We start from the raw sequence: 22,396 nt of genomic DNA, 5'->3' as shown, positions 1-22,396 counted from the left end.
AAGCAATGTATGGTCTAACCCCCCACCCATAATATATTGTTAAAGCATTAGCACATAAACACAACCTAAAAGCAATAAAACAGTAATAGAAAAACACATTGAACATTTAAAAGTTGTTAAACATTTTATTAACATTACACATCACAGTATTTTTCTATATAGCACTTGCTTAAATATATAATGCAAAGAAAAAGGCAAAAATTCATTGCAATCCTACCTGAGTACAGAATCTATATATACTATCATTAGACTGTTTAGTCTATATATTATTTGGTAGTGCTTAAAGCTTGTTGCAGTGTTACAACTGATGACACCAAACATACTCAGTCTTATCAGTGCATAACATTGACCAGTGCATTCATTCAGTTTTTCTTCCCATCCTGTCCTAAGGACTCAGGCCAAGTCACAATTATTTTAACAAAAGACCAAATAAAAACAGATTACTTCATTAGATAGAAATAAAAATTACTCCATCTCCTCTTTGCCCTAAATTCATAAATCATCATTTAGATCCTGGGAATAGCATTGGCTAATACTATCTAATAACTATTTTCTCATCTATTATATTTTAAAGCATGATAAAGTGGAAAGGGAGAAGAATCAGCTTTTTAAAAAATACCATACTGTATTCTGAATAAAGGGAGCATTTCATTTAAACCATGGTGACTACCTGTGCCTTACTGTATTCTATAATGTCCTCCCCATATAAAGTGCCTATACAATTCAATTTATAAATCTTGTAAATAATCCAGTACGCCCTCCCATGTGAGCCAAAAGCACTAATGTGTGCATATGGGAAACAAAACATTTCCTGCTCCACCCGGCTGCTTCATTCACAAGCTGCACTGGAGGGTACTCCAACCTTCAGAGTAGCTTTTCAGGAGCTACGAGAACCTGCCGCAGGAAGGAGGATGTGAACACACAGAACCTCAAGCCTCTTGGATTTTGGCCAGAGTGCCTTTAAGAAGACCATACAACTATGCACATTTTATATACTGCAGCAATGTAACAGCGCAGGGTTCTTTTTTATATACCCCACCCCAATCAATATCTAAATCTTTGGGTGATTCATACAAAAAGTTCAGAAAAATATTTTCCGGCACATTAAGGCTAAGCAAATAGAATTCAAATGCCCAAAATTTCAGCTTCAGGTGAATTATTGCAATGATTTGCTGGTAGAAACATTCTGTTATAAATTGCCTGAATCACTGGCTGAAACATGGACCCTTAATTTTAGGCAATACCTTGCTGCCAGGCCATCTATGTCTAGACTTTAGCAATGTGTAATATATATATAAAAGACTGGTTCTCTATACCGGTAGTAAATACAAGATGACAGTGCTGTACCACCTATGGCAAAAGATACCTCTTGTCAGCAGATTTACAGCAACTTAGAAAAGGAAGTGGGCTGGTGGTGATTATAGTGATGGCTCTGATATAGTGTTGTGCATTCAATACAGGAAAAAGAAGAGATACTGTTTTTTTTCATTACATTACATATATAACCAAGAGTACAAAATTCAGCAAAAACACAACCCATGATCTAGAAAGTTTGGAAAATTGTTTCATGTTACAGAAGTTTATATTTGTATATTTCCATCCTATTTTGCCTAATCATTGACAGATGGTCTTTAGCATGCCCTATAATTAAATATACTCCAAATTTAGCAAAGCTTCATCATTGTGAGGTATTCTTTCTTTAGCAGCCACCTAGGCAATAGTGTCTTTTCTGCAAATCTCAAATACCTTAGAGACCAAGTTATGCCTAGCTAGTATTCAGAGTTTCAGCTGCTGTTGAAGATCATGAATCGAGGCAGCCGTGGACTGAAGCTCCTGTGCCACAGTACCTTTATCCAGCAGTTTGATGACTTCAGTCACTCCACTGATTCCAAGCGCACAAGGCACACTTAAAAATACTTCAGAGTTTATATTGTAACATCCCTAGAAAAGGCAAAACATAGTATTGGGTATATTAGAATTCCTGTGACCCATAGGTTAATGTTTCCTCTATTCTAAAAAACCAAAATCAGATCAGTCCTGTATTTACCTTCACCATCGTTGATATGGAATGTACTTTCCTTTTATCATTCAATATACTGTCTGCCAGATCAGCTATTGACAGACCAACAGACCAGGATTTTTGGCCTCTTCCTTTCAGAACTTCCATGGCTCTATATAAAAGCAAAAGAATCAGGATTTACAATGCACCTTTTAAAGCAAGCAATATGCCCCCTTTATAATCTCCATACATCACACTTACACATTTTTGTAGTGGCCTTGTTCACATGTTGTGCTAGCCAAACTGTCTCAATGTGAACAAGCAAGCGTGAGGGTACTTGCATTTAAAAAATGCAGCTGCTTTGCTCCTCCCATGATTGTCCTACTTCCACACTAGCTATGCCATGCAAAACTATGGTTTGTTTTGCTTCGTACTGCATCTGAACCCAGACTCATGGTTTGTCTGCCTCAGACAAAACACAAGTGGTAAGCCAAGAACAAACCATCAGAATACATGTGATGGCTTTCGACCAATCAAAAGGTTACAGCAAAATGGTTACATACACTGTAGATTACATTTTCATGGCAACAGGTCCTGAGCCAAGCAGAGGCTAACTACTGTACATTACTTGCTAATTTTATGACCAGCAGCAAAGCCTGTGTGAGGAATTTTCCACTCTTGTGTCTGCCCCTTCCCAACATCCTTAGTCATTACTTCATTGTTTAAGGTGTTTGCTGTCTGGAGTGGGCTATTTTCTCAGGTACAAGACCCTGAATAAAGTATATGTATTTTAAGAATAGCATTGCTGACAGATAAGACTTCAACTAGAATTTGAGGTCTTGGTCTTTTATATGTAGCCTGAGCAAAACATGTTCAAATAAAAGTGGGGTTTAATAGGTCAATAATGAAAGTTTCCCTTTCATATCACATTACTGTACTAGGGTGTAAATTAAAATTCAGAATTAGGTGCATTCCTATATCCATTTATATTGGAATAAGTCCCAGTTAACTGTTAACTCAATGGGACTTACTTCTGATCATACTGCCACATGTTTAGGTGTTTTACCTGTTAGCTAAGAGATTCTGGGCATTTTGATTTGCTATGTCTTCATCCTGATGACTTGTCACTGAATTAGAAGCACTCCATGCTGCCACTGAATAGGATAAAATTACAATCCATGTTGTTTTTAAACGTTTGCATTTTTATATTGGGTATAATTTCTCTGTAGAGTATGTGCTTTCCATTTTGCTTTAAAGAGACCAATTGTAGGATTCTATTCAGAGGAGTACATAACTCACAGGTGTACAGAAAACACAGAAACAAAGAAACTGCATGAGAAGTCAAAGACAAAGCAGCCACCACCACAATGTAGTGTAAGCATAAAATATAGAATTGGAGAAGCTGTCTCTGGAACAGAGCCAAAGACTTCTTGTCTTAGCTATCCATTAAATAAATAACAGTAATTCAAACTGAAATATCTCCATATACAGTATTTCTATTAAAAAAATAAAAGCACAACGTTTTTTGAAATTATGTTCTGATACAAAGTACACATGTGGTACCCTTAAACCGCATAGTAAGTCATCATTTTTACCTTTGTTTTCCCCTTGTTCACCAACAATCCAATTATCTTTGCCTCTGATTTGGGCTTTCAATAGGTTTGCAATAATGTATTGGAATCTTACAGAGTCTAGATTACAACCAATCCCGATAACCCGACTTTTAGGAAATCCACTCATCTTCCATGATACATAGGTCATTATTTCCACTGTACATTTGACAAAAATACATTGAAAAGGGCAAATGAATTTGTATTCAGGTAAAAAAAACATAAAGGTTTACAATCAGGTAATCATTCATCTTTTTGGCAGTGGGGTTGACTGGATATCAGTAATTCTATTCATTTCAAGAACAATAGCAACACCTCCAACAAATATCATGAAGGATGTTTTAGTAAATTTGTAATCTTAACCCCACTTTCCTGGAAGTAAGCCCATTTAATATAACAGTACTTATTTCTGAAGAGACATGGTTTTGACTGTGCATTATTTTTGCACTGCTTAAATATAATTAAATATTTCACTAAATTTGGTTAACACAATCACACTCTACAACATTTGGTTTTGGTAGAGTTAATTTCTGCTGGTTATTATTAGTTTCCAGCCAAACATGATGATAAGCTTTGATCCTTCGGAATCACATGTTTCTTCACCGGCATCTCTCGGAACTTATGTCCCAAGAAGCATGTTTGCTCAAAAGGAAGACCTACTGATTTTAGTGAGACTTTTCCTGATGCTTTGGGATTAAGTAATGAGATGAATCATGCCACATCTAAACATGCTTGTACTGTACACAAATATTTGCAATCACAAAACCATAGAACTGTTGAGTTGGAAGTGACCCTAAGGTCATCTAGTCGACACCCCCCTGCAAATCTCAACTAGATCATACATTACAGGTGGCCACCCAACCTCTGCTTAAAAACCTCCAAGGAAGGAGAGTCCACCACCTCTCAGAGGAGTGTGTTGCACGGCCAACCAGCATTTACTGTCATAAAGTTATTCCAGATGTTCAGTTGGAATCTCCTTTCTTGAAACTTGAATCAGGGAAGTACCTGTACTAGTTTTCTTGTTACTCACTTCTCTAAAGGAAAATGCCAAAAGACTCATTCCTTATGTGTGTCAAGATATACACAACCCACAAAAGGGAACTTTCTGGCCTAATTTTCTACATTGTCACAATACCTGACCCCAAGATAGCAAACAGAGAACACCCTGAAGTCTCTGTAAAGAAACAGGTTTATTAAGTATGAGAACATTCATTACAAAACACGTTATATCCAGGGAGCAATAAATCATAGAAAGGTAAGCGCTGCCATACCTGGTTGAGAAGCCACAAGCAGTACACTTTGTTGGCTATAATGTGCTACTGAAGGAATGATGCCTCTGAACAGTTCAACATTGCTCTGTACAACATCCAGATAGGACTGAGCATTGCCTAAAGAATTCACTGTTAGCACCACCAGCTTTGAGCCTGCTGAGGCGGAAAAATCTAAGAACACAAAGAAAGAATTTCCGCACATGTCAAGGACAGAGTATAAGACCTATTTCATTATTATTTTTAAGTCCATGAACTGGACAGGTAAACTTTTGTTTTATCTATAGATACAGGGTCGTAGCCAGTGTTGTGCACATGGAGTTCAACTTGTGCAATGGGGGACTCCCCCTTCCTCTCCTCCCCTCGCGTGCACTCAGAATCTGCTCCAAAGGGTCCTCCGACCCAGAGGATGCAAGAGGTGCTGCAGAGGAGAAGACAGGAAAGTTCTAGTGTGCAAGCAGAAGTCTGCTGGGTTAGCAGAACAGTAGTGTTGGATACGACCCATACGAGTGTAAAAGGAGTCGCTAATTAAGCACTGTGCTACAGCTTTCTCAGGCACACACACACACACACACACACACCTATCTATCTCCTGCCTTTCTTTCATCATGGAACCCATCTGTACACGTGGTCTCCCATCCAGGCTCTGGCTACACTCAAACTTCCTTAGCTTCATCACATGGTGCCTTCATGCACTTTCAGACCATTCTCTGGGAATATAATTGCTATGAGTGAAATGTTCTTACCAACGATTCCAAGAATTACATAGAAAGTTCACTTAAAGCATGCAGGGGGGACACAGACACACACACAGACAGACACACACACCCCTCAGAAACTAGCATGATACCTCTGCTGATTTCTACGTTAGGCAAGGCAAAGATTTCCAGATCCATAGCGACTCCTTTCATTGTACTTTCTGAGCAGTCCAAGACAACCACTCTGTCAGCAACACCCTGGTAAAAATTGGAAGCAAAGAAGTAATTGTTCAGTGGAGAAAAGATAGAATGGTATTCTGAAAGGGTTTAATACAACTCTGATTTATTTCTTTAAATGCTGACATACAATCCTATTTCCTACATAAGCTGCTGTTAAATTTAAGCCAACGGCTATTCTCTCCCATCACACCAGACATCTGTTTGCATCAAGTTGCCACGGCTAGAGACAATGTGCCTCTGAATCCCAATTGCTGGGAATCAAAAGTGGGAAGAGTGCTGCTCCGCTCCGCTCCTTCTTGCAGGTTTCCCATAGCCATTGCATTGGCCACTGTGAGAACAGGTAAAAGGTAAAGGGGCCCTTGACCATCAGGTCCAGTCGTGTCCGACTCTGGGGTTGCGGTGCTCATCTCGCTCTATAGGCTGAGGGAGCCGGCGTTTGTCCGCAGACAGCTTCCGGGTCATGTGGCCAGCATGACAAAGCTGCTTCTGGCGAACCAGTGCAGCACATGGAAACGGCGTTTACCTTCCCGCCGGAGCGGTCCCTATTTATCTACTTGCACTTTGATGTGCTTTCGAACTGCTAGGTGGGCAGAAGCTGGGACCGAGCAACGGGAGCTCACCCCGTTGCAGGGATTCGAACTGCCGACCTTCTGATCAGCAAGCCCTAGACTCTGTGGTTTAACCCACAGCGTCACCTGGGTCCCCCCGTGAGAACAGGATGCTGGACTAAATGGGCCTTTGGCTTGATCCAACAGACAGGCTCTCCTGAAGATGGTCAGGCACAATTTGGCAGGCATTAAACATGCACTGAAATCCCTTCCATAGAAATCAGTAGGATGCCTGGATCATGACAAAATACCTGGAGATTGACAGAGCAATCTAAACCTCACCAGGGCAGCAGGTGAGTGGCAGATCCATGCTGAAAACAACTGTGATAGTAGCTTTCCAGCTGCTTATATTAGCCTGCTAAAAGTCCATACAGGCTGAATTCTGTTGGTGCTATTGGAAAATACACAGTTTAAGACAGCATGTGCCAACTAAAAGCTATGGTTACCATGTGCTGAGAAGTTATGCAAATAGAACCTCAATGCACAGTCCTTTGTAGGCTTACTCAGAAATACATCCCACTCTGTTCAACAGGCCTGCTCCGAAGTAAATGCGTATGGCACCTACTCTGAATAAAAACACACAAGATGGCACTATTAATTGCTTAGGCAATCCATCGGTTCCAATCCTAATTTAAACCTACTTCATGGAGAAGAGAGCACTAGTTGTTCGTTCCTAGGTATTTTCAAGAATAATTATTTTATCCCAGTTTGGAATCATTACAGAAGCAGTCACAGTGGTCATTTCACGTAAAGTATATATATACCTTTGCTGAAATAGCCAGTGCGCAAGCAAGGCCCAGATCACCTGCTCCAATCACTGTAACTTTGTTAAATCCTCCATCATTTTTCTTTCCCTCTCCCTTGGACTGAATGTTGTCTTCACCTAAAATAACATATAGTCATTAATATAAACAAATGCACTCAACTTGGAAAGTTGCATGGAAAATGACTGGGTCTAATGGAACAAACCAACCAAAAAAGGTTTAACTGAAACTATGGTGGCCTGTGGAGGACAAGAACATATTGTACAGCCTTCTTCATATGAACGCTAACTTCAAACCAAAGAAGAGCCCTGTTGGATCAGACCAAAAGTTCAGCTGCTTCTCACAATGGCCAGCCAGATGCTTCAGGGATAATGGGAGGATGATAGACATCTCTTGCTATTGTTCTTCAATGACCACCGTTTATCAATGACTGAATCCTGCATACAGTACAGAACTTGGCTCCTAAATGAAAGCCCAAAGCAAATTCCCAAAGATGATGCAGCATACCTTCAGTGATTTTTGAAATGTAAGAGAGCAGCTCTGACTGTCTGGCTGCATCTGAAGATGATAATGAGAACAGAGGGAGCTCCTCTTCAAATTTTGCGCTCATTTCCTTTAATAACCCTATGATCATGGACTGTGGCTGAAACATATATAACAACAATTAGCCTCCTCCTCATCTTATTATGATATCCTTTCACATAAGTCCTCAAGTGGTTTACAAGAGCAACTAAAAATAGGTTCCTAAACACCACCAACAAAATATGCAAGGCAGAGACTTAAAACAAAACAGAACAAAAAATCCAGCTGGAAAAGCTTCTTGAAACGAAAATGTATTGAGTTGTTTCTGGAAACTACAGGTAGCAGGCACCTGTTGTATCTCAACATGCATGCTGTTCCACAAAACGAGAAGCAGCCACATTGAAATGTCTGCTCTCAATTACTGTGGGCTTATGATATTTTAGAGCAGGCATTCCCAAACTGCGGCCCTCCAGATGTTTTGGCCTACAACTCCCATGATCCCTAGCTAACAGGACCAGTGGAAGGGGAAGATGGGAATTGTAGTCCAAAACATCTGGAGGGCCGAAGTTTGGGGATGCCTGTTTTAGAGACTCTCCTGTGAAACACAGCCACCCACTGTGTGTGTAAAGGGCTATGTGGTCTTTCATTGAACCTGGTCCAAAGCTGTAGAGGAGATTATATGTCAGTACCAGAGCCTTTAGTGTGGTCTGGTACCACAATTTTAGATAACAAACATTCTATGAACAAAAATGTCTCAAAAGGAAAAGAAAAGGCAGCTCTCCACATGCCTAAAAGGACTGAAAATCTGAAGCACTTTATGTACAATTACTGTGTATAGGGCTTATCAAATTTTCCCCTTCAAAGCTACATAAGCCAGTTATCAACTTTTCCCCAGAGAAGCAGAATCAAGATAGGGGCTAGACAGAAAGGAGCAGGCCTTTCTTACAGGGCTAGGAACGTAAGAGGGTCATGACCCATCCCAGTGGGGAACTCATAGTGCCTTTTCCTTTGCAAGTGAGATTTTTGCCATTCATTCATAGAAATGAAAAAGTAAAGCACTTTGTTTGGGGGCACTGTTAGGCAAAACACTGCCCCCTGCAATAACGTTGGTTGGCCATACCTCTGCCGACAGAGAACCCGCAGGTCATCGCTACAAATACACACAACCTTTGCTAGTCCAATAAAATAGCCTCTACTTTCTCTCTGGCATGATGACAGCTCATGTTTTTATACAATTACTGTAAGGTACACAATATGGATGACATTAAATTAAGACTAAGACAAACCCTGTAAACCGATTTTTAGTAAAGCAATAATACTATTTTACATGATATGCACAGACATCCCTTACATGACTCCATTTTTGTAGATAGGGCAAGTATATCCTTCCCCGGGCATCTACATGCTTTCCTACAGAAATCCCCATGTTTGCAGTGGGCTTTAAGAAGCAGATTGGAGGAGTAAAAGGATGAGAATCTAAAATCCATAGGAAAATTGGAATGTTGTACGAATTACCTGTCAAAATACAAAACATAAGCAATTATCAACAACCACTGCTTCTTGACTGGTCATGTATACTTCTTAAATTTTACACATGGGTGGACATATTGTAGAATCTATTGTACTTTGTTTTTCACTAGAACCACAAAGTCCATGATATGGAGCCATAGGCTAAGAGGGCAGACATATACAGTCCAGGAATTTATTTTAAATGCCAGAACTGAGTTCACAGTCTTTTCACACGGAAAAAATCCACTCCTGGTTTCTGCACAATCTCTCATCGTTTCAGCAGCCTGAATAATGGAAGCAGGAAGACCTTTTGTACTTGCTCTTGAACAAGAGTTGCTATTGGACACTCTATTAGAAAGATATATTTACTTATTTAAAGAATGTATATGCGGCCCATCTGAAATATACTCGGAGTCCTGCAGTGATTTCATGCTCTTTTTTGCAGCTTGTAAAACAGTGATAGAATTTCCCTCACAGTGAGTCCCATCTGATTGGCTGATTCTGCTTCCCTCCTGGAGCCTGATTGGTCTTCTCCTGCAAGCCAATCAGCTGTTGCATTCTAGGATCCTACCTGCCTTTTGTTCTAGGATCCAAGCTTAGTACATAACACTATCAATATAAATATTTCCAGGGCAGCTTACAAAAGATATACTATTGATATCAAGCAGGTGTCGTCACCGTATTCTTTTCAGTGCCTGCTGAAGACATTCTTATTTAAACAAGATGTTTAGAAAGCTTGTATGAGTTTTAAATTGTTTTAATCTAATCTATTGTGGTTTTAAGAGCCACAATTCGCCTTGTCTGCTCAATCCACTGCAGCCTGGCTTCGCATGTCCTCACATGGTTTAGCTCGCCAGTCAAAGCTGTGTCCTGGGGTGTGGTTGCTGTCGCATACTGACAGCTTCTAGGCATAGCTGCCAAGTTCTCCCTTTTTTTAAGGGAAATTCCCTTATGCTGAATAGGCTTCCTCGCGAGAAAAGGGAAAACTTGGCAGCTATGCTTCTAGGAGCCACAAATGAAAGATGAGTAAAGGGTGGGAACCAAAGGTGGACAAACTTCCCCAGAGGGAGCATGATGTGCCACCCACCAGAGGTACTACCCCACCCCAAACATCCCATCCCACTCGCAATTCCCAATGTATTATTAGGTAGCAAACAAAAATATAGTGAACAACTTACCCTGGTATTTCACTGGAACAGTGCCACTACAATTCAAAAGGTCTTTCTGGGAACCATCCTTAAAAGCTAAAGTTCAGAACATTAATTTGTATGCGCGTATAGCAGGGGTCAGCAACCTTTCCCAGCCATGGGCCGGTCCACTGTCCCTCAGACTATGTGGTGGGCCAGACTATTTTTTTGGGGGGGGGGGGGAAATGAATGAATTCCTATGCCCCACAAATAACCCAGAGATGCATTTTTAAAAAATGGAAACATTCTACTCATGTAAAAACACACTGATTCCGGATGTGGACGGTCTGGATTGAGAAGGCGATTGGGCCGCATCCGGCCCCCAGGCCTTAGGTTGCCTACCCCTGGCGTATAGATGACATTTTTTCAGTACCAGACAGCACAGTGAGACTGCCCTTCTCACTTGAGTATCCGGCATTCCTGTCAGTAGGCTGGTACTGTGGAGGTCTCTGCCCTCCCCCTCTCCATCTCAGTATGCAGCAGGACACAGCCAGAGGGAGGTTACATAAGTAGCACATCCCCACCATCTTTAAATTTTTGTCATTCTTTTGTTACCAATAATACTGCTTTATTAACATTATTAACACCTGATATCAGAGCCAGATAAATAATTATTTTAAACGTTTATACACCACCAGTCTTTTTAAAACAACAAAGAAATCACGACAGCAAAATAAAAAGAGCATGTAAAATACAAGACAGCCAGAAAGGAAAATAAAACAACTTCATTGGTTTGCTGCTATTTGCTTTATTTTCATTTCTGGCAGCAAATAGCAGCAAACCAATACAAAGCTCACTCTACCACCCCAAACTTCATAAAGGAGCAACAGTAAATTAATTACTTAATTCAGGGATCCCCAAACTCGGCCCTCCAGCTGTTTTGGGACTACAACTCCCATCATCATCCCTGACCACTGGTTTTGTTAGCTAGGGATGATGGGAGTTGTAGTCCCAAAACAGCTGTAGGGCAGTGTTTGGGGATGCCTGACTTAACTGTTGAAGGTTTAAAAATTTACACAAGGTAAAGCACACTCACTTGGGAGTAAGCCCTACTGAATACTGTGGGCTTACTTTCTAGTAAACATACATAGGATTGTGCTGCAGGTAATATTGTCAATAATGAACGTAAGTAACTGGAGTTGAATTCCTTACTTGAAATTACTTGCATTGACTGCTATTCAAACTTTTATATTAATTACTATACAAAACAACGACATTCTCACACAGTCATTTTTCCAGTGGGCCAAAATAATAGACGTTACTCTTACTGTAGGTATTCATGGCAAATGTGGTGTTTGGGTACAACTCATGTACGCTCTTCAGTTCTTCTATGGTCAGATCTCGGAATTTATACTGGAGAGGGAACACGGATTATTTTATTCTTTTAAGCAATTTTATATTGATGCACCCTGCCTTTAAAACTTGGCATGGTTATTAAACAATTTAGCCTCACAGCTGAAATTAGAAGTCTAAACCACTGATTCTTCTGAACTGGAAACCTAATTCGCTTCAGTATCAATACAGCCCTGCAATACAGATCTGCATTTATTAGAGTGACTGCACCTTCCTTTAATTACACCTTTGTTAGCAGTACCTTTTCCGATGTGCATTGAGTTAAAGCACTATGGATAAAATTCTGCTTATATTTGTTCTTTAAAACATGCACACACCACTTTTAGGTATGTAAAGCAGGGGTGGGGAATCGAATCGGGCCAGATCCAGAATTGGCAAACCCTCCCCAGTAAGGTTACCAGTAAGGTTTCCTGGGGGCAGTCGACAGATTTACAAATCAGTCCCCTGACAAAATCCACTGAATTCGACTGAAGTTGAAAAGTGTCCCTGGATTCATTGAAAAAAATAATCTGGTAACCTTACTCCACAGGGCTAGTTGAACAGGTGGGAAGAGCTGTCAGTCACTTGATGTCATATGACTCTAAGTGCACTCCCAGTTCTTCATTGGCATGGCAGCCATGGCTTAAAGTCACCTTCCAAACATTATTGTCATCATAATTGCAACACAGATGACACGTATTAACACACGGAAGACTGGGCTTCCTTCCGAGCCAACATACATAGGATTCTGCATAGATTGGGAACCTGTGACCCTCCTGAATAACAACTAGGGCTGATGTGCGATGGGTTTCTAGAGATCCCTACATCCCGCGTCAAGGAACAAGTTCTGCATTTCTAGGGCAGCTGACCTAGGAGCGCTGCATGCAGAAGCCTGTGCCCTAAATACACCCAACGATGAGGCCTTGCTTACATCCCTGCCGGCAGCGTTGGCACACATATTTTGGCAGTCTAAAGAGCCACCCTCAGCCACGGCCATGTTGCAACCCTATATAACTTGTGGTGAGCAGGCAGGCAGCTTGCAAAAAGCGTCTTAATCGGGCGAGATTCCGAGTGACTCGGCGGCAAAGCGGCGCCCGTGGGAAGCCAGGGGGAGTCGTTCCCTCGGGCCGCCCACCTGGCGCGCGGAGAGAAGCGCCCGCGCCCGCCCATCCCGCCGCCGCCGCCTTGCCTTGCTCAGCCACTTCCTCAGCTGCTCCTCGGAGAACTCCATGGCCGGCGACCCGCGCGAGGAGGTCCAACAAGCGCCGCTTCCTGCTGCTGGCGCGGCTGGAAAGGCGAGCCGGCCGACCCCGCAGCCTCTCCCAGTTCCTCCTTTTCCCCAGGCCCGCCCCTTGCTTAGGTAGACTGCCTCGCCTTGTGGGGAAGCGGGTTTCTTCTCCCGGCGACGCGCGAGGCCTGCGCTTGAACCCAGAGCCGGATTTAGGTTTGATGAGGCCCTAAGCTACTGTAGGTAATGGGGCCCTTTAGATGTCCAGCTGTCCTTTGTCAACAACAAATTGTCTTTGTTTTCTGTGTTGAATATATGCTATATGGTAATTTATGGACCTAATAGGTATTTAAAGCCATTTGCACATGTTGCCATGCAACCAGTCCATGCAGAATGTAGGCACCCTATTGATAAGTTTGGTCCAGTCGTGGACGACTCTGGGGTTGCGCACTCATCTCGCTTTACTGGCCGAGGGAGCCTACGTTTGTCCGCAGAGTTTTTCCGGGTCATGTGGCCAGCATGACAAAGACGCTTCTGGCGAACCAGAGCAGTGCAGGGAAACGCCGTTTACCTTCCCGTCGGAGTGATACCTATTTATCTACTTGCACTTTGACGTGCTTTCGAACTGCTAGGTGGGCAGGAGCTGGGACCAAATAACAGGAGCTCACCCCGTTGCGGGGATTCGAACTGCCAACCTTCTGATCGGCAAGCCCTAGGCTCAGTGGTTTAGACCTCAGTGCCACCTGCGTCCCTGTTGATAGACATGAGGAAACCAGTGGTATTTTAGGGAGCAGGCTAGCAGCCGTGGCCCATTACTTACATCATAGGAGCCTACACAACACAAAACACTGTTGCTGTATGCAGGTTTTATTTTATTAGTTTTTTTAAATCTTATATTAGGAAATGTACACCCAGGGGTTTTTCCCCTTTAATTTTTGGGTGGAGCCCCCAAGAGAGTGGGGCCCTAAGCTATAGTTATAGCTTGTTTAGCTTATAACTAAATCCAGCACTGCTTGAACCTCGTGGTGACAGAGGCGGTGCAGCGTTTAGGCTCAGAGTTGCGACCTGACTGGCTCTAGGGATTTTGCGGAAAGCAGAGATGGGGAAACCGTGGCGCTCCAAGTGTCATTGGGCTCCAAAATATCTGAGCCAGCATAGCCAGGGAGTTGCAGTCCTGCAACATCTGCTGCACACCTTAAGTGACTCTGGAAGGGGGTCTCTCCCTTGGAAAGGATCCAAAGGTCTTTTTCTTTTCTTTTTAATTTTCTTTATGCTTTTCACATTTCACTAATTTTACCATCATTTTAACATTTCCAAACTTGACTTCCTTCCCCCTCTTTCTGCGGTTCCTTAAATTTATTTTTAATATCTTCTGCATATCCAAATTAACTTATGGTAATTTGCTGATTTATTCATCTACTTTAAATATATACTCTTATAAAACTGCAGGTTATTACAATAATCCTACCAATGTTCTTATCTGTTTACAGCTTATCTGTAAATAATCATGAAACCATTTCCATTGTTTTATAAAAAACGTTTGTTATCTTGATTTCTTCTTCTTCCAGTAAGTTTCTTCATTTCTGCCTATTCCAAAAGTTTTTGTATCCATTCTTCCTTTGCTGGGACTTCTGCTTCTTTCTGTGTTTGGGCGAGTAACATTCTTGCCGCTGTAGTAGCATACATGAATAATAATAATAATAATAATAATAATTCATTTATACCCCGCTCATCTGGCTGAGTTTCCCCAGCCACTATGGGCAGCTTCCAACAGAACAGAACAGAACATTAAAATGCAATAATTTATTAAATATTAAAAGCTTCCCTAAACAGGGCTGCCTTCAGATGTCTTCTAAAAGTCTGGTAGTTGTTTTTCTCTTTGACATCTGGTGGGAGGGCATTCCACAGGGCGGGTGCCATTACCAAGAAGGCCCTCTGCCTGGTTCCCTGTAACTTAAGTTTCTGTACAGCTTAGGTAGTTCTTTTGGGAGTCCCTATAACTCCCAAAAGAAAAGCTGCTTTTTTTTTTTACAAACATTACTTTTAACATCCTTTTCAATTCATTATATATCATATCAAAAGGTGTTTTCCATTGCCCACAGGAGACAGTCATGGCCACCAACCTAGATGGCTTTCAGAGAGGATTGGACAAATTCATCGAGGAGAGGGCTATCACAGAATTGTAGAGTTGGAAGGGACCCCAAGGGCCATCTAGTGCAACCCCCCTGCAATGCAGGAATCTTTGCTAAAGCATCCATGACAGATGGCTCTGCTTAAAAACCTTCAAGGAAGGAGAACCCACATCCTCCCAAGCGAGACAATTCAGCTGTCGATGGCAATGAGCCAGGATGGCTATGCTTTGCCTCTGCAGTTGGGAGGCAGCAAAGCCACATGAGGGAAGAGTTGCTCATGCTCGAATCCTGCTTGCATGTTTCCCACAGGCACCTGGTTGCCCACAATGACAAGAGGATGCTGCAGTATATGGGTCACTGGCCTGATCCAGCAGGCTCTTATTAGGTCCAAATTCCCAGAAATGGCCCATAGGGCAACTTTTGGGGCAGCAGCCTGGCTTGTTCTTTTGTAAAGCTCTGTGGAAGAAAAATCAAGCCATAATGTTGTGATTAGGGTAAAAGTTAATTCAAGATTCTACTTATTGAAGCAAGGCAGTTTCGTTGGGGAAAGATCCCATCAGCCAGATTCTCTTCTGTGCTGATTCATGTTCTGCTCAGATATGGAACGTAACAGCTTCTATAGCCACAACTTGGTTCATGAGAGACCACAAGAGATTAGCTTTGAAAGGAACACCAGAAAACAGCAGTGCTGGTCAAAACCCCATAACCATTCCATACTCCCTTCACCTTTTTACTTTTCAATGTCTCACCCTCCTTCATGCTTACTCTGCTTTTTTACACTCCAGTGGGAGGAGATGTGTTAAGATACAAATTTCCGCAGCATGAATGGAGCTATAGTTGGTAAGAAAAGAGAATATGCATCACAAAATAGCACAATGACAGCAGCCCCAATAACAAGCTACTCTGCTTGTTATGCCCATTGCACCAGCCGGTCCCTGGTGAGGTCTTCTTGGTTGGCTTAGCCTTCCCATGGCCCAGGGCAAGTGTACCTTGCTGCCCCTCCCCTCTGCATGGACCTAGTGGCCAGTAGGAAAGAAAACTGAAGTTGATTGGCTGACGACTCCCAAGAGGGGAAAACATTGGGAACCACTAACTTAAGGAAACTTAAGCTTTTAAATTTTGTATCTGATTTGTAACTAACCCCCCTCCCAGTAAATGTAGCTTATAAAAACTCCAAACCGAAATGAAATAGTATATTTAATCAAAAACTTTTGTAACTCTCGTATCTATCTGAAATGCCTTTGGTTCTATCAGAGAAACTATTTTGCTGATGTCATGCTGGTTGAGTCAATTGTTACATAACAAATGATGTCACAATCTAGTTCATTGCACACTCTGGCTCATCACAAACAGCCACCAAGAAAGCCAAAGTACTGAGCTGCCTAAAATCAGCTGAAAGGTGATTTTCTTTTGTCCTTAAAAATTAGCCATATCAAGTCACATTCCGTAAGTGGGAAAACTCTGAGAAACTGTACAATGATTGTTGTTGGTTGGCTGATTTTCCTTTTGGCTTTGCATCTGATGCATAGAGTTCCAAACGCTAAGGTGAGTAAACTTTGAAATACCAGTTGGAAATACTGTATATGTCACCCTAGTTTGCTGTTTGATGCAAAACCAAAGAGTTGGATTCTTACAAACTTAGGATGTGTCCAGTCCACTGTTTTATGTGGTTTTGCACTCAGGCAATAGGAAAGCATCCTCATCGTGCCAAGGTATTTAACTGTCACCATCAGGGAAAATGGCCTGACCTTTTAAATAGAGCTGAGACTTGTGCGCCTTTAGAACATGCGTGAAAACCCATATAAGCCACATTACCCCACAGTAAACAATCCGAGGAATTGTGACAATGATAATATATGGAGTGCTGTATTAAGCAAAGAAGTGCCCAAAATAAACCAGCTTTTTAAAACTACAACTTTATTGCAGTTATTCAAAAATACCTATTAATTATTAAGCCTTTCTCTAGGTGAGACACCCCTTTCCTTATAGTTCAGAAGGATAATAAAAACAATCAGTTTGTATATTGATTATACAGTAGTTCAGTAATTCATTATTGTAACCGATAAGTGTTAACTGTTTAATTATTATTTACTGTTATTTAATTTTACTGTTTGCTATTATATTCTGGGACACGGGTAGCACTGTGGTCTAAACCACAGAGCCTAGGGCTTGCCGATCAGAAGGTCAGCAGTTTGAATCCCCGCAACGGGGTGAGCTCCCATTGTTCGGTCCCAGCTCCTGCCCACCTAGCAGTTCAAAAGCACATCAAAGTGCAAGTAGATAAATACCACCGGGAAGGTAAACAGCATTTCCGTGTGCTGCTCTTCTTCACCAGAAGAGGCTTTGTCATACTGGCCACATGACCTGGAAGCTGTACGCCGGCTCCCTCGGCCAATAAAGCGAGATGAGTGCCACAACCCCAGAGTCGTTCGCGACTGGACCTAATGGTCAGGGGTATCTTTACCTTTACTATTACAGTCTAATAGATTATGGAATATTGCTTTAAGTTATTTTAAAGTTTTTGTGACTTTTTTATTGCATCAGGTTGTTATTACATGTGTGATCTTTGCTGTCTGTTTTATTGTTTCTTCAGCTTGTAAGCTGCCTTGTGTATAGTATTATAGAAAGATGGTATACAAATTAAAAGTGAAATGAAATGAAAAAGAACTGTAACACCCTCAGCCTAAAGTACAGTGTTCTTTGTTGCTAAGGTGTACTCAAGTTCCAACAGCTTGAGATAGATTACTGGGCCTGTGGGTGACAAGTTTCCATTTGTACTTGATATTTCCTGGTGAGTTTTCCTCACACTCCTTGCTCAGCACTGCTAGAAGAGTGGGCATGCCACACTGGGAAAGGAAACTACCTTAGCACAACATGGTTGCCTGTGGCTGTGTGATTGTGTGGAAGTCTTTCTGGTTGCTATAAAACTTCCATACAATCTGTATTTGTGGTCTAAACCTCTGAGCCTAGGGCTTGCCGTTCGGAAGGTCAGCGGTTTGAATCCCTGCGACGGGGTGAACTCCCGTTGCTCGGTCCCAGCTCCTGCCAACCTAGCAGTTCGAAAGCACGTCAAAGTGCAAGTAGATAAATAGGTATCTGGCGGGAAGGTAAACGGCGTTTCCGTGTGATGCTCTGGTTTCACCAGAAGTGGCTTAGTCATGCTGGCCACATGACCCGGAAAAACTGTCTGCAGACAAACATCGGCTCCCTCGGCCAGTAAAGCGAATGCGCGCCAGAGTCGTTTGCGACTGGAATTAACTGTCAGGGGTCCTTTACCTTTACTTTTACGGTCCCAGAGCTGAAGAAAAACTCATGGGGGTTCGAGATACGTGGGAATTCTGAGTAAGGATTCTAAAGACATGAAAATTGGCCAGTTCTGATGATTTATTCAAGAAAGGTATAAACTTACAGCAAAAAGCAGTCTGCCAGTTCTTGCATCTCATGCAGGACAGACACCGCCAGGCAAGAAGACATGGGCATACCCAGCGCGGAGCAGGGGGGGCAGCTGCAGGGCCGGTGCAGGGCAGCTGCAGGGCCGGCTATAAGCAGGGCCGGTGCAGCCGTGGGCGAGAGCGGCACTGCTGGTGGGGCTGGTGGGCAGAGGTGGAGGCGGAGCGCAAGTTCAGCATTCCCGCCCACCGCACCACGCCGCGCCCTCCCTCCCTCCAGCTCCCCGTCGGCCAAGGCCAAGCACGGTGGGGAACCAGAGAGCGCGACGGGAAGCTGGAGGGCGCAGCGGGCGGGAACGCCGAACTCGCGCTCCGCTCTGCTGTGCTCCGCCTCTGCCTCTGCCCACCAGCCCCGCCGGCAGCGCCGCTCTCACCCACGGTTGCACGCTCCGCCGGGGTCCTGGCCATAGTGCACCGGGGGCAGCCCGGCGGGCCAGAGTGAGCGCCCTGGCTGCGTGCTGTCAGCGGAGCCCCGGAGCCTCCAACTGCAAAAAGCTTCGCGGCGCCTAGGTGAGACCGGAGTCAGTTTCACCTGGGCTCCGTAGCCCTGCCCATGTCGCCACTTTGTGGCCCCTCCCCTCCCGTGCCTTGGCCCCACTCCTTGCCCCCCCTAGTTTTGATCCTGGGTATGCCCCTGCAAGAAGATGATGGACTGTCTGCACCCAAGCAAAGATGCACACATTCTGTAAACCATAGAGCAGCATACGTCACGTGTCCTGTGGAATTGACTCAATCATTAACCTGAGGATTCGTGAACTTGATGAGAATTGTGTGGTGCAAAAGCACAGGGATATCTTCACAGCTTACTTGAACACTGCCACACAGCTGAAGGCAGCAGGATACTTTAGTGAGCACACACACATACACTCTTTGCCCCTACCGTAGTTGCCATCCACTAGCATTTGCTGCTTGAGGTGTTTGGCTCACTGTAAATCCCATTAGCCTTCTGCACCAACCATCAGATCAAATGAGCTCCATCGTTCGGCCCAGTCAAATGAAACACAGTTATGGTTTGAGAAAGATGTGTCTGTCCTCAAGTAGTTCAGCAGTCTCTTTGAAACTCAACATCATAGTTAGCTCTAATTACTGAGTAAACTTTAGATGGAGGGGAGAAAGTGCATAGTATAAAAGACTTGAAATATATTTCAAATACTGTACAATATTTCACATTTGTGCACACCCACACCCACAAAATAGGTTAAACCTACTTTTTAGTTATTCATTAGTGGTCAGTGCCTGGTGAGATAGAGGTGATGTAAAAGACTTGAAATATATTTCAAATACTGTACAATATTTCACATTTGTGCACACCCACACCCACAAAATAGGTTAAACCTACTTTTTAGTTATTCATTAGTGGTCAGTGCCTGGTGAGATAGAGGTGATGTGCTGAGCATCTAAGCCCTGCATATCTCTTTTCCGAAAACCAGAAAAAAACAATGCAAAATAGTAAGAATAACATGAAAAATTATGCAAATAAGGTCCTATGCATACTTGACTCAATGCATCCAGGTAATTGGTTTGCTTCTCATGCAGAATCGCCTAGTGAAGAGGAACAAAAGGAAAGCTGAAGGTGTTATCCCTAGAGCAGTTTGTACCTGCACACCTTAAACTCAGCCTGAGTCAAGACTCAACATATGGCCCTTTTTCTATATGAATATTGGTTGAAGAGTGAAATACTTCCCTCCAAACTTTTCAGTAATATTCTGTGTGTTTGGTTACAGGCTGAACCGGCAAAGAACGAAGGTGATAAGCATTAACTGGCATTGTCCTTTCGAGGAACACAACCCAGAGCAGACTTCCCATCTTCTTTAAGAGCGACAAAGATGTTCCAGTTCAGAAGTGCCATTAAAAACATCAGCAAGAAAGGAGTTACAGGAGCTAATGCTTACTGCAGTACTGAAGGCAATGAAGCATATTGTTTCTGTTGTTGGTAACACATAAATTAATTGCACAGCATCATGTTATATGTTTATGACCAAGTTACCTGGACCTTCAAATGTTACCACGCTCCACGATGCACAGGGCAAAGTGGATTTCAAGCATTACCTATAAGAGCATATTTGAAATAGATTATGCTTCTATTTAAGGGACAATCACATAGAACGCTTCGTATCCGATACGATTTCTGATGGACTATGTACTTTTAAAATTGCCTACTACCTGCAGTAGCAAAATTCACTTGGTGTTCACTATTCTGAAAATATAATGGGTGGAAAAAGACATAAAGGTTAATGTCTGCGGAATGATTTATTTAGTCTTTTAATGCATGTGCCACCTTTCCCATGAAGATTTGAAGCAACAAACTTCTTAAATTTAAAGTTTAAATGTTTAAAAAAGCATGCCTATTTATTGTCTGCTGATTAGCATTCTGAAACAAGCATTGTATAATGAACTATAGCACATTTATCCTATTCTTCCCATGTAAATAAAGGGTAAAGGTAAAGGGACCCCTGACCATTAGGTCCAGCCATGGACGACTCTGGGGTTGTGGCGCTCATCTCGCTTTACTGGCCGAGGGAGCCGGCATACAGCTTCCGGGTCATGTGGCCAGCATGACTAAGCCGCTTCTGGCAAACCAGAGCAGCACACGGAAACACCATTTACCTTCCCACCGGAGCAGTACCTATTTATCTACTTCCACCTTTGAAGTGCTTTACAACTGCTAGGTTGGCAGGACTAGGGACCGAGCAACAGGAGCTCACCCGTCACAGGATACAAACCGCTGACCTTCTGATACCTATTCTTCCTATGTAAATAAGCCACACATAAAGGAGTATATAGCCTATAGGCTATCAAAGCCTATAGGGAGATGGACTTAAATAAATACTTAAACCAATTCCAGAGCCAAAGGTGTTAGCAGAGAACAGTCCAGATTATTGCATCTACTACACACCATCAAAGATAGTGCTAATTTATATTGGGGGAAATGTTGCAGAGCAGAGTACTTCTGTTCAGCATTCAGCTGCTTCATTCAATCCACACCACCTGACTCTTCATTCCAACATACTCTGCCCTCACTGGGCAAGGCTGTTTGGTTCGTTCCTTTTTTTGTACTTTGGCAAATATTGGTGTAACCTGGAACCCCAATACCCCCCCCTACTGTATTGTCTATAGATGGTGCTATTTTGGTACATAATATCAAATACTTGGGAGAACTGGATTCATTATTACGGTCTATGGCAGGCATCCCCAAACTGCGGCCCTCCAGATGTTTTGGCCTACAACTCCCATGATCCCTAGATAACAGGACCAGTGGTCAGGGATGATGGGAATTGTAGTCCAAAACATCTGGAGGGCCGAAGTTTGGGGATGCCTGGTCTATGGTGACTGTGTGAGAAAGCAGGTGTCCATGACAATACCTTTGAGAAGTTTTCTCATTTAATGAAAACGTCATTTCATACTTGAAAATGTCCTTTCAAGTCTTTTTGTTTCTCTTCAATAAAATGTGTCTATCCTGTTATCTTCTTTGGGAACATCCAGCACATCTTTCATGGTCATCCTTTGGGGTGTGAATGTCATCACCCTGGGAAGTATCTAGTTATCTGGAAGTCCAGAGTGTCTTTGCAGATGCTTTTTGTGTTTCCTTTGTTTGCTATTCTTAGTTGGACAAATCCTCAACCTCTGAGAATTTCAGCAGACACTGAATGTCTTAACTGGTTCCTCATCTTATAGCAATGCAGCACTCTCAATACATGCACCTGGCTCTTTAAAATTAGCTCTGTGGCTTGGCTATATTTTTGTCATCACCACTTTGCTTCCTTCTCTCTCTCCCCCCCCCCCAAATAAAAAGAAATACAACTCATTTTTGTGCAGAAGGTATCTGGGGTGGCAGGTGGCTTTGAATACC

At 42.7% G+C, this 22,396-nt stretch overlaps 1 protein-coding gene and 1 long non-coding RNA gene across 3 annotated transcripts; one reads left to right on the top strand and one right to left on the bottom strand.

Annotated features, from left to right (window-relative positions):
• Positions 1 to 105: 105 nt before the first annotated feature.
• UEVLD (UEV and lactate/malate dehyrogenase domains) lies at positions 106 to 13,100 on the bottom strand. Of its 2 annotated transcripts, none has more exons than XM_035120669.3 (12): positions 12,927 to 13,100; positions 11,674 to 11,758; positions 10,397 to 10,462; positions 9,061 to 9,224; positions 7,695 to 7,830; positions 7,188 to 7,306; positions 5,728 to 5,833; positions 4,881 to 5,051; positions 3,595 to 3,768; positions 3,066 to 3,153; positions 2,048 to 2,171; positions 106 to 1,941 (listed from the first exon to the last, which is right to left on the bottom strand). In XM_035120669.3, the coding sequence occupies exons 1-12, from the start codon at positions 12,966 to 12,968 to the stop codon at positions 1,777 to 1,779; spliced, it is 1,440 nt and encodes a 479-aa protein (XP_034976560.3). In that variant the 5' UTR covers positions 12,969 to 13,100; the 3' UTR covers positions 106 to 1,776. The 2 variants fall into 2 exon arrangements, with proteins under 2 accessions (XP_034976560.3, XP_088522704.1); XM_088666578.1 differs by lacking the exon at positions 12,927 to 13,100 and adding an exon at positions 12,669 to 12,798.
• Positions 13,066 to 20,789, top strand: LOC148687604 (uncharacterized). Its single transcript, XR_015949114.1, has 2 exons — positions 13,066 to 13,204; positions 20,271 to 20,789. It is a non-coding gene; the product is annotated as an uncharacterized LOC148687604 (long non-coding RNA).
• The last annotated feature ends 1,607 nt before the right edge of the window (positions 20,790 to 22,396 follow it).

Source organism: Zootoca vivipara, chromosome 1 (assembly GCF_965207765.1).
Source record: "Zootoca vivipara chromosome 1, rZooViv2.hap1.1, whole genome shotgun sequence".
Classification (NCBI taxonomy): Eukaryota; Metazoa; Chordata; class Lepidosauria; order Squamata; family Lacertidae; genus Zootoca; species Zootoca vivipara.
Note: the sequence above shows the minus strand (reverse complement) of the source record. Positions and strands in the feature narration are given on the sequence as shown.

Coding starts and splice junctions, on each gene's coding strand:
- UEVLD (XM_088666578.1), bottom strand. CDS start 12,734: ATGGCCGTGGCTGAGGGTGGCTCTTTAGACTGCCAAAATATGTGTGCC. Junction 10,463..11,673: donor ATTTGCCATGAATACCTACA/GTAAGAGTAACG, acceptor TCTGAACTTTAG/CTTTTAAGGATGGTTCCCAG. Junction 9,225..10,396: donor TGTTCCAGTGAAATACCAGG/GTAAGTTGTTCA, acceptor GTATTTTGACAG/GTAATTCGTACAACATTCCA.